This window comes from Salmo salar, unplaced genomic scaffold, assembly GCF_905237065.1.
Source record: "Salmo salar unplaced genomic scaffold, Ssal_v3.1, whole genome shotgun sequence".
NCBI classification, from domain to species: domain Eukaryota; kingdom Metazoa; phylum Chordata; class Actinopteri; order Salmoniformes; family Salmonidae; genus Salmo; species Salmo salar.
In genome coordinates this window covers 452,501-464,744 of record NW_025550919.1, presented here as the reverse complement: position 1 = coordinate 464,744, position 12,244 = coordinate 452,501, and the positions used below count along the sequence as shown (strand labels likewise).

Sequence of the window (12,244 nt, the reverse complement as noted above, 5' to 3'; positions counted from 1 at the left end):
GCGGGGTAAAGGGGGGGTTAATGAGAAAGCCAAGCGGGGTAAAGGGGGGTAATGAGAAAGCCAAGCGGGGTAAAGGGGGGGTAATGAGAAAGCCAAGCGGGGTAAAGGGGGGGTAATGAGAAAGCCAAGCGGGGTAAAGGGGGGGTAATGAGAAAGCCAAGCGGGGTAGAGGGGGGGTAATGAGAAAGCCAAGCGGGGTAGAGGGGGGGTAATGAGAAAGCCAAGCGGGGTAGAGGGGGGTAATGAGAAAGCCAAGCGGGGTAAATGGGGGTAATGAGAAAGCCAAGCGGGGTAAAGGGGGGGTAATGAGAAAGCCAAGCGGGGTAAAGGGGGGGTAATGAGAAAGCCAAGCGGGGTAAGGGGGGTAATGAGAAAGCCAAGCGGGGTAAAGGGGGGTAATGAGAAAGCCAAGCGGGGTAAAGAGGATGTTAGAAAACAGAAGCTCATTCTGAAAACATTTACTTATCTGTTCCCCGGCAGACCTTCATTGTAAATTAGAAAGTGTTATTTATTTAACTTAATATAACTAGCCAAGTCAGTTATGGTAAAAAAAAAGTACAAAAAAGTAAATACTCCTCTAGATGATGCATCATGGGTAATCAAAGTGTTTATTTAAAAACTGATGGGAGTTTTTAAATAAACTTGAATAATATTACAGTAATGAGATGTCCACAGACACTCTGTAGGTAATATGGTTTCATGTAGACTTCAACTAAACTGAACAAAAACAAAAACACAACATGTAATGTTGTTGGTCCCACATCCACCTGACAAGTGTGGCATAATATCAAGAAGATGATTAAACAGCATGATCATTACACAGGTGCACCTTGTGCTGGGGGGACAATAAAAGGCCACTCTAAAATGTGCAGTTTTATCACAACACAATGCCACAGATGTCCGAGGTTGAGTACAATTGGCATGCTGAATGCAGGAATGTCCACCACAGCTGCTGGTAGAGATTTCAATGTTAATTTCTCTACCATAAGCCGTTTTAGAGAATTTGGCAGTAAATCCAACCGGGCCTCACAACCGCAGGCGACATGCTGAAAAGTATCTCTGTCTGTAATAAAGCCATTTTGTGGGTAAAGACTCATTCTGATTGGCTGGACCTGGCTCCCAAGTGGGTGGGCCTATGCCCTCCCAGGTCCACCCATGGCTGAGCCCCTGCCCAGTCATGTGAAATCCATAGATTAGGGCCTAAATAATTTATTTTAATTGACTGATTAACTTAAAATGAACTCAGTCAATTCTGCATTTCTATTTCCTCCCCCCCTCTCTGTTGCACTGTTCTCTGTCTGAATGGTGCTGGGTCACATCATGCTGGGCTCAAGCCTATGGGGCACTGTTGCCCATCACCCTGGAGGGAGTCCTTTGTTCATTCATTCACTGTTCCCTTCACCCCCTTCATCTCTCCCTGTCCCCTACCCTTCACCCCTCCCTGTCCCCTACCATTCAATGAGTGAGCCTCTTGTCTGTTAAATGTATCACGTGGAACAATTACCCAAAACATAATTAAATAATGAATAAGACAGGTCTAAGTTTGGACTAGCGGAAACAATTAAACTTTCCCTCTTATAAAAAAAGTGTGAGACGCCTTTGACGTAGAGTTCTGTAGGCTGCTGTAGTCCATCAAAACCCCAATTTACCTGGATAGATTTAGTTCGGTACATCAACCCAATCATTGGATCAAACGAGATGTTTTGGAAGTGGTTATAAATGAATCCGCTCCGACTTACCTCCATCCACCGTTGAGCCTCGGTGAAGGCATCTTCACAGGTCACACTGGTCTGTTCTCTCCACTCCATCTTTACCACACGCTCCTCAAAACAGACAAGAAACGTTTTGGTTCTAGTTGAAAGAGAACAAGGGGGGAGAAAAAAAACGTCGGTCCTTATTGATATCGTTATGCCTCCCCTAAATACATACAAACAGCTTCAATCAAACCATTTCCCTGTCGACAGAAACACAATTATCCGGCGATGACGGTATTGTAAAAAAATGTGTTACCTGCGTCAAATTTCAGCTGCGAAACTTGAAAGTGTAAACTCTGCTCACCGGTGAACGATTCCAGTTAATTGACTTCCGAGCACCTCGCATGGGGGACGCTTTTTTTACCAAACATTATTGACACGTGCGATAACCGAAGTGGGCGTTTCCTGTTGTTTGCTACGTCATCCTGTTCTGCAGCTGACGGCGTTTCTCTGTACTGAACACCAGGGGGCGTCACGGAGTCATAACGCGGCCTGCGCTGGTCACGTCGCCGTCTTCAGTGAAGGAAGAAGTGGTTCCACTAAATAACACAGCCACCAAGTCACATTCCACAGCCACAAAGTCAACATTTGGCTACAAAACAAAAATGTGCTTTTTGGACTTCATCTGAGGTTTTGGGTTATGCATTAAGGTAAGCAGTGTGGTTAAGGTTAGGGGTAGGTTAGGGGTAGGTTTAAAATCTGCTTTTAAGAAGAGAAATTGTCACAGAGAGAGAGAGAAAGAGAAAGAGAGAGTCAGACAGACAGAGAGAGAGAGAGAGGAAGAGTCAGAGAGAGTCAGAAAGACAGAGAAAGAGAGAGGGAGAGAGAGAGAGAGAGGAAGAGTCAGAGAGTCAGAAATACATAGAGAAAGAGAGAGGGAGAGAGAGAGAGAGAGAGACAGAGAGAGGAAGAGAGAGAGAGACAGAGAGTCAGAGAGAGAGAGAGAAAGAGATAGAGGGAGAGTCAGAGAGAGAGAGGAAGAGGGAGAGTCAGAGAGAGAGAGGGAGAGTCAGAGAGAGAGAGGAAGAGGGAGAGTCAGAGAGAGAGAGAGAGAGAGACAGAGAGAGAGAGGAAGAGGGAGAGTCAGACAGAGAGAGAAAGAGAGAGACAGAAAGAGGAAGAGGGAGACAGAGAGAGACAGAAAGAGGAAGAGGGAGACAGAGAGAGACAGAAAGAGGAAGAGGGAGACAGAGAGAGAGGGGGGGTAAATAACAGTAAACTGTTTCACCACTCCAGTCTACTCTACGGCTTCAGTCTCAGTCCAGGTCTGGAAGGTATTTCTTCATCACGGTCTCTCTGTTTGGCTTTATTAGGAATATATTCAGCATCAACAACAGCATTTAGGGTCACAGCAGTATGTCGATGTATATTGGTTGCTTAAACAGTTTAGCAGATGTTATAACGGTGCCTCCGAATGCTTGTGTTACTAGCTCCTAACAGGGTAGAAACATGTTTATGTTACTAACTCCTAGAAACATGTTTATGTTACTAACTCCTAACAGGGTAGAAACATGTTTATGTTACTAACTCCTAACAGGGTAGAAAAATGTTTATGTTACTAACTCCTAGAAACATGTTTATGTTACTAACTCCTAGAAACATGTTTATGTTACTAACTCCTAGAAACATGTTTATGTTACTAACTCCTAACAGAGTAGAAACATGTTTATGTTACTAACTCCTAACAGGGTAGAAACATGTTTATGTTACTAACTCCTAGAAACATGTTTATGTTACTAACTCCCAACAGGGTAGAAACATGTTTATGTTACTAACTCCTAACAGGGTAGAAACATGTTTATGTTACTAACTCCTAGAAACATGTTTATGTTACTAACTCCTAGAAACATGTTTATGTTACTAACTCCTAGAAACATGTTTATGTTACTAACTCCTAACAGAGTAGAAACATGTTTATGTTACTAACTCCTAACAGGGTAGGAACATGTTTATGTTACTAACTCCTAGAAACATGTTTATGTTACTAACTCTAGAAACATGTTTATGTTACTAACTCCTAGAAACATGTTTATGTTACTAACTCCTAACAGGGTAGAAACATGTTTATGTCACAAACTCCTAACAGGGTAGAAACATGTTTATGTTACTAACTCCTAGAAACATGTTTATGTTACTAACTCCTAACAGGGTAGAACCATGTTTATGTCACTAACTCCTAACAGGGTAGAACCATGTTTATGTCACTAACTCCTAACAGGGTAGAAACATGTTTATGTTACTAACTCCTAACAGGGTAGAAACATGTTTATGTCACTAACTCCTAACAGGGTAGAAACATGTTTATGTTACTAACTCCTAACAGGGTAGAAACATGTTTATGTCACTAACTCCTAACAGGGTAGAAACATGTTTATGTTACTAACTCCTAGAAACATGTTTATGTTACTAACTCCTAGAAACATGTTTATGTTACTAACTCCTAACAGGGTAGAAACATGTTGATGTTACTGTTGCGTCAAAAGACAGGTATTCATATTCAAGGCGTTCAGATTTTCAACTGATTTCAAAGATAAAACACCAGCAGGGGGCGAAAGAGTGTATGCATTGTCAAACCCATCATTAGCTTGTGTTTCCCTGGGGAACATATATACCGGTGCTCCTTTGTGATAGCAGGTGGTGAAATGTTTGGTGGAAAAGCATTTCACTGGAAGTCCTTCACGGAAGAGGAGACTCTCATCCATACACATTCAGCTCATTTAGGATTCTGGAGACTCAACCGGTAGGCACATGGACATTGTTGTGTAAAATTGTTGCCAGTTAGGTGTTTATTTGTGTTGAGAATTTAGACCAATTGTCTAATTTAGTGTATAGTATAATTTAGATAATATGACTACATTAAGATTATATATTTAATTTGAAATGACCTTACTTGAAGTAATGTATATTTCTTTTTGTGTTTTGCCTTTAAAGGTTATCAACCTAACTAACTAAAGAACTAATTAACTAACTAACTGACTAAAGAAATAAAAGAAGTCAGAAGAAAATTGACTTGTCCCTTGCGTCCTTCAGTCCTTAAAGGCCTTTTTCAAGTTTGGGCAAAGAGGTGCAGTGTGAATCATACACAACTTGACAGTTACTAACTCCTAGAAACATGTTTATGTTACTAACTCCTAGAAACATGTTTATGTTGCTAACTCCTAACAGGGTAGAACATGTTTATGTTACTAACTCCTAACAAGGTGGAAACATGTTTATGTTACTAGCTCCAAACAGGTGTCTTGTCTTTGGCTATGCCGGATTAGGTGATATGACATGCTTTTCTATAAAATAATTTCTCTGTAATTAATATTACCTGATTAAGCTAATCAGGTAAATGTAATTAACTAGAAAGTCGGGGCACCACGAAAGAATGTTTATAGAGCTGTTATCTTCCCGAATAAACTCTTAAAGACCTAGTAATATTTTACATCAGTAGCAGTCAATATTAATCGTCACCTTATTTCAATCTCATCTGAAAGTTCTAAATTCTTGGTTATCTTCACGAACCCTGGCTAACAAGTTGAATCAGCAATACAAAATTGGGTTTTTAATTATTTATTTACCAAATACCTAACTAATCACACAGAATTACATATACACAGAATACAAATTATGTCATACAGAAAACATCCCTGGGGGACAGAACCTGTATGATGGCTGGTTACACAAAGAGAGGAGGTTGGGCTTGAATGAAAGAGCGGGAAGACTGAGGAACAAAGGGAGAATCTGTGCTATTGTAAATACAGTATCTTATGCATTCTAAATTACTGCCCATTTGGAAAAGGAAAATGCAATAAATATTTACTCTGAGCTGCGCTTCGGTAGGTTGGTCATAGATGCTGGCCGTGTTGGCCAACAGAGATCTTCCTGTCCTCTGAAGAATGTCTCTGGTGGTAAATTGTATATGTTGTAGTATCTTCGTTGTGTGTTAGACTGGATACGTCGTCCGTCCTTTCCTAGCCCACGTCTACAGCGGCCGCTGCTAACTCAACGGCTAGGAAGTATCACTTCTGTAGTGAATAAGAGTTCAAAGTTCATACCATTCACAACCAAAGCTCACGCTGAGGTTGGCTTAGTTCTGTACTTGACGTGTTAGTCCTTTTTAACACAGAGGCTGCAGACCTCACGTACCCGGAACACGAGGTTACATTTTCGTCAAGGGCTTATATAGTGGAGGGAGAGAAGGGTGTGTTTCATAGTTTATAACCTATGTCTCTTCACAGGGGCGGGCCACTGATTGAGCAGGGCTCTAACCTTATGAAAACCCAATTCTCTCATTTGGAAGCTAAAATTACATTTCATCTTTTCACAAATAGTTTCATATTTAAACATTTAAATTGCACAACAATTCCATGTGAATCTGATAACTAGAATGTGTAGACTTTCCCAGATACAGTTTATGTCATCAGTCATAATGTCTCAGATGACACCCGAACAGACATCATATACATTAAGTACCAACGCATATTTTCAACTGGTTCTATTACCGAAATATGGTTCCTTTCCCCCCACTTGTTTGATGTTCCCCGACACTCTATATTTAGCAAAGGCTATTCAAGAGTCCTTCAGTAGGGTCAGAGAGAGAGGGAAGGGAGAAAGGTATTTATGGGGGGGGTCATAAACCTTACCCTCAGGCCAACGTCATGACACAGGTCAGCCAAATAATATTACAATGAGCTATGTGAATAATCCGATATATGAATCCACAGTTTGAAAAACAGTATAAAAGAAACGGTCCAGTGTTTAACGTCTCTATAAACCACGGGGTCCGTAATGACTGACAGCCTCGATAAAGATGAGCAGCAATGACTATATAAAACCAGTCAATCAAACACTGAGCCATACCGTCTGCAAAAAAAAAGGGGGGAAATCACATTCCTCGCTTGTCAGAGCTGGACTCTAAGGTCTTTCTAAGGTTCAGGGTAGAGTACCGGGTGGTAGCTGGCTAGTAACAGGTTCAGGGTAGAGTACCGGGTGGTAGCCGGGTAGTAACAGGTTCAGGGTAGAGTACCGGGTGGTAGCTGGCTAGTAACAGGTTCAGGGTAGAGTACCAGGTGGTAGCCGGGTAGTAACAGGTTCAGGGTAGAGTACCGGGTGGTAGCCGGGTAGTAACAGGTTCAGGGTAGAGTACCAGGTGGTAGCCGGGTAGTAACAGGTTCAGGGTAGAGTACCGGGTGGTAGCCGGCTAGTAACAGTAACTAAGGTTCAGGGTAGAGTACTGGGTGGTAGCCATAACAGTGACTAAGGTGCAGGGTAGAGTACCGGGTGGTAGCCGGCTAGAAACAATGACTAAGGTTCAGGGTAGAGTACCGGGTGGTAGCCAGCTAGTGACAGGTTCAGGGTAGAGTACCGGGTGGTAGCCGGCTAGTGACAGGTCCAGGGTAGAGTACCGGGTGGTAGCCGGCTAGAAACAGTGACTAAGGTTCAGGGTAGAGTACTGGGTGGTAGCCGGCTAGTAACGGTGACTAAGGTTCAGGGTAGAGTACTGAGTGGTAGCCGGCTAGTAACAGTGACTAAGGTTCAGGGTAGAGTACCAGGTGGTAGCCGGCTAGTAACAGTGACTAAGGTTCAGGGTAGAGTACCAGGTGGTAGCCGGCTAGTAACAGTGACTAAGGTTCAGGGTAGAGTACCAGGTGGTAGCCGGCTAGTAACAGGTTCAGGGTAGAGTACCGGGTGGTAGCCAGGTGGTCTGGCAGCACCACCCTCTGGGGAGCCCTGTTGTTGCAGGCGGTGCAGTTGCCGTACCAGGCGGTGACACAGCCTGACAGGATGGGCATGTGGAGACCATGGAGAAGAACAGTCCTCATAATAAAGAAAATAAAAAATAAGAAAGGAAATCTTATAGCAAGAGATTCCTTTATGTGGTCTATAAAGAGCTTCCTTTATGTGGTCTAAAAAGAGCTTCCTTTTTGTGACATATAAAGAGCTTCCTTTTTCTGATGTATAAAGAGCTTCCTTTGTGTGATCTATAAAGAGCTTCCTTTATGTGGTCTAAGAAGAGCTTCCTTTTTGTGACATATAAAGAGCTTCCTTTATGTGGATCCATAAAGAGCTTCCTTTATGTGATCTATAAAGAGCTTCCTTTATGTGGATCTATAGAGAGTTTCCTTTATGTGATCGATAAATAGCCTCCTTTATGAGGATTTATAAAGAGCTTCCTTTATGTGATCAGTATAACACTGAACAGAGGAGAGGGGGGATGAGAGGAGAGGAGAGGGGGGATGAGAGGAGAGGAGAGGAGAGGGGGGTGAGAGGAGAGGAGAGGAAGAGAAGAGAAGAGATAACATTAGCCCTTTTAACAGCAACATGTCACACGGTTATTTTCAGTGATCCGTCTTCGACCCCCAGAGAGCAAAGCAGAAGGCCAAGCACAGTGACATAGAAATAACTCCTTATCAAGAGGAAACCTCAAGAGGAAACAGACAGAGAGGAGGGACATCTATCTACTCTGGCAGTCAGGGGTAGACAGATAGAGCAAGGTGTGACTGTCTGTCTGTCTGTCAGTCAGACAGACAGACAGACAGAGCAAGGTGTGACAGACAGACAGACAGAGCAAGGTGTGACAGACAGACAGACAGACAGATAGACAGAGCAAGGTGTGACAGACAGATAGATAGATAGAGCAAGGTGTGACAGACAGACAGACAGAGCAAGGTGTGACAGACAGACAGACAGACAGACAGACAGAGCAAGGTGTGACAGACAGGCAGACAAGCAGAACAGACAGACAAATCAAATCAAATTGTATTGGTCACATGCGCCGAATACAACCGGTGTAGACCTTACAGTGAAATGCTTACTTTACAAGCCCTTAACAAACAGTGTAGTTTTAAGGAAAATACATAAATACCAACAACAACAACAACGCAACAGACAGGCAGGCAGACAGGCAGGCAGGCAGGCAGGCAGGCAGGCAGGCAGACAGACAGACAGACAGACAGACAGAAAGATTAACAGGCAGGCAGGCAGGCAGACAGGCAGACAAGACAAGACAGGACAGACAGGTCAGGACAGAGCTATAGGTGGAAGGTAAAACTATGTTGAGCAGCAGTAATCTGTGGTTAAAGTGTGAGCTGGTTTACCATTAAGTCTGATGGTGGCTGTCTGTCTGGGAGGAAGTTGCATTGTGGGTTATATGTCTGACTAAACACTAAAACCACCACATGTCTCTCTACAACCCAGAGACTGATGCTGCAAGTCAGAGGGGTTACAGTGCAGCAGGACACAGTCTGTTCACGGTTACGTTCACCAATGTTTTGGTTGTGGTTTATATTCCTATCAAATAAACAAACTAAAACATCTATCCTATTTTGGCTCTCTAAACAGCCGTGGGCGGGACGTCATGCTGTTGATTGATGGGATGCCTGAACGTCAGCGTCCAACCAGAGTCCCTGGAGCCTCAGAGAACGGTGAGAGGAAGTGATGCGGTGTGTGTGTCTACATTAAAACCCTGGTCTCTTCCTGTGTGTACTCAAGTCCCCATCCTCTCTGTTCCTGTTAGCGGTGCTACTGGTGGTGTTGCCGTCGGGGCGACAGCTAGTTAATGGTAGAGAGAGAGAGCAACAGGAAATGTGTGGGTAGTGTCTGTCTAGCTCTGGACCGCATCAGGGGCCCATCAGGGCCTCACTTAAATCAACAGACAAAGCAGTAGAAAGGCTGAACCACTCTGTTCTGTTCTGTTCGGTTAGAGTGGGCCCACTGCCATGGACCTGTCCTCAACTCTACATTTACATTACATTTTACATTTAAGTCATTTAGCAGACGCTCTTATCCAGAGCGACTTACAAAATGGTGCATTCACCTTATGATATCCAGTGGAACAACCACTTTACAATAGTGCATCTAAATCTTTTAAGGGGGGGGGTTAGAAGGATTACTTTATCCTATCCTAGGTATTCCTTAAAGAGGTGGGGTTTCAGGTGTCTCCGGAAGGTGGTGATTGACTCCGCTGTCCTGGCGTCGTGAGGGAGCTTGTTCCACCATTGGGGTGCCAGAGCAGCGAACAGTTTTGACTGGGCTGAGCGGGAACTGTGCTTCCTCAGAGGTAGGGGGGCCAGCAGGCCAGTGGTGGATGAACGCAGTGCCCTTGTTTGGGTGTAGGGCCTGATCAGAGCCTGAAGGTATGGAGGTGCCGTTCCCTTCACAGCTCCGTAGGCAATCACCATGGTCTTGTAGCGGATGCGATCTTCAACTGGAAGCCAGTGGAGAGAGCGGAGGAGCGGGGTGGCGTGAGAGAACTTGGGAAGGTTGAACACCAGACGGGCTGCGGCGTTCTGGATGAGTTGTAGGGGTTTAATGGCACAGGCAGGGAGCCCAGCCAACAGCGAGTTGCAGTAATCCAGACGGGAGATGACAAGTGCCTGGATTAGGACCTGCGCCGCTTCCTGTGTGAGGCAGGGTCGTACTCTGCGAATGTTGTAGAGCATGAACCTACAGGATCGGGTCACCGCCTTGATGTTAGTGGAGAACGACAGGGTGTTGTCCAGGATCACGCCAAGGTTCTTAGCACTCTGGGAGGAGGACACAAGGGAGTTGTCAACCGTGATGGCGAGATCATGGAACGGGCAGTCCTTCCCCGGGAGGAAGAGCAGCTCCGTCTTGCCGAGGTTCAGCTTGAGCTGGTGATCCGTCATCCACACTGATATGTCTGACAGACATGCAGAGATGCGATTCGCCGCCTGGTTATCAGAAGGGGGAAAGGAGAAGATTAATTGTGTGTCGTCTGCATAGCAATGATAGGAGAGACCATGTGAGGATATGACAGAGCCAAGTGACTTGGTGTATAGCGAGAATAGGAGAGGGCCTAGAACAGAGCACTGGGGGACACCAGTGGTGAGAGCGCATGGTGCGGAGACAGATTCTCGCCATGCCACCTGGTAGGAGCGACCTGTCAGGTAGGACGCAATCCAAGCGTGGGCCGCGCCGGAGATGCCCAACTCGGAGAGGGTGGAGAGGAGGATCTGATGGTTCACAGTATCAAAGGCAGCAGATAGGTCTAGAAGGATGAGAGCAGAGGAGAGAGAGTTAGCTTTAGCAGTGCGGAGAGCCTCCGTGACACAGAGAAGAGCAGTCTCAGTTGAATGCCCAGTCTTGAAACCTGACTGATTAGGATCAAGAAGGTCATTCTGAGAGAGATAGCAGGAGAGCTGGCCAAGGACGGCACGTTCAAGAGTTTTGGAGAGAAAAGAAAGAAGGGATACTGGTCTGTAGTTGTTGACATCGGAGGGATGTCTCAACTCTGCTCTCCTATTCTCCTATTCTTCTATTCTCCTATTCTCCTATTCTCCTATTCTCCTTTCCTCTCCTCTCCTCTCCTCTCTTCTCCTCTCCTCTCTTCTGCTGTTCTCTCCTCTCCTGTTCTCTCTACTCCACTCTACTGTAGTCTCCTCTCCTCTCCTCTCCTCTCCTCTCTTCTGCTGTTCTCTCCTCTCCTGTTCTCTCTACTCCACTCTACTGTAGTCTCCTCTCCTCTACTCTACTCTACTCTACTCTACTCTACTCTACTCTACTCTACTCTACTAACCCCTTGTAAACCAACACTTGACCAAAGAGGAGGACATAACAACTAGTACTAACAGACTGATGAATTACAAAATGTCTCCCCTCTCCTCTCTCCCTCTCCCCCTCTCTCCTCTCTCCCCTCTCCCCTTCTCTCCTCTACCCCTCTCTCCTTCCCCTCTCTCCCCCTTTCTCCTCTCTCTACTCCTCTCTCTCCCCCTCTCTCCCTCTCCCCTCTCTACTCTCCCTCTCCCCTCTCTACTCCCCCTCTCCCCTCTCCCCTCTCTCCTCTCTCCTTCCCCTCTCCCCTCTCCCCTCTCTACTCTCCCTCTCTCCCTCTCCCCTCAACCTCCTCTCTCTCCTTCCCCTCTCTCCTCTCCAGTCTCTGTCTGTGTTGTCCCCTCCTGAGATAGACAGGGCGGTTCTGAAGAGGAAGATGTTCGGCCCAGTTCCTTCGAGACCTCTAGATATACGCAACCCTGTGACCCAAACTCCTTCCAGCCCCAGACAGAGCCTGTAGATCTGTCAACCAGCCGCTCCAGGACTTCTCCAACATCCACATGGTTCTCTCTGTGCCCCCTACCGTCCACCTCCATCACCAGGCCTTCATCATCCTCCTCCTCCTCTGTCATTACGTGTGTCCCGAAGAGTCCTGCTATATCAGGTCCCGGCAGGAGAGGCCTTTGGGGTTTTGTCAGAGGGTACCTCGTCACACCCCTCTCCTCCAGCCCTGCCCCTCTTCATGCCCACCGTACGCCCGTAGTGGTGCGGCCCACACCCCTGCTCTACACCCACCCAGCACACAGCAGAACCCTGGCGGTAACCCGACGTCCACATCACCGTGGTGACGGCCAGGACGATGAGCTGCCAACCATGAGACTGGACAGTGTGACAGAGATGTGACAGGCTGTAACCAGACTGGGTCATGAGTGAGTACCGAGATGGGACGGGCTGTAACCAGACTGGGTCAGGGCTGACTACAGAGATGGGAC

General features: G+C 45.8%; 2 protein-coding genes across 6 annotated transcripts in view; one reads left to right on the top strand and one right to left on the bottom strand.

Moving 5' to 3' along the window:
* Window positions 1-1,808, bottom strand: part of LOC106575926 (LIM and calponin homology domains-containing protein 1) — a 30,377-nt gene extending 28,569 nt beyond the window's left edge. Inside the window, 1 exon segment of the mRNA XM_045714014.1 lies at window positions 1,740-1,808. Coding sequence (XP_045569970.1) covers window positions 1,740-1,808 — 69 coding nt within the window.
* Window positions 1,809-2,778: 970 nt separating this feature from the next.
* Window positions 2,779-12,244, top strand: part of LOC106575928 (Krueppel-like factor 12) — an 11,351-nt gene continuing 1,885 nt past the window's right edge. The window contains exons 1-4 of one of the 5 annotated variants that reach the window (XR_006768230.1): window positions 2,866-3,028; window positions 4,389-4,494; window positions 9,081-9,163; window positions 11,635-12,244. The exon at window positions 11,635-12,244 is cut by the window's right edge and continues 1,001 nt beyond it. Coding sequence is in view for 3 of the 5 variants with exons in the window: in XM_045714018.1 (XP_045569974.1) it covers window positions 9,110-9,163 (54 nt within the window). In the remaining 2 variants the exon portion in view is untranslated. Of the gene's footprint in view, window positions 3,029-3,704; window positions 4,495-9,080; window positions 9,164-11,634 lie in introns of those variants that run through there. The other 4 variants (XR_006768231.1, XM_045714017.1, XM_045714018.1 and 1 more) reach the window with 4 other exon arrangements.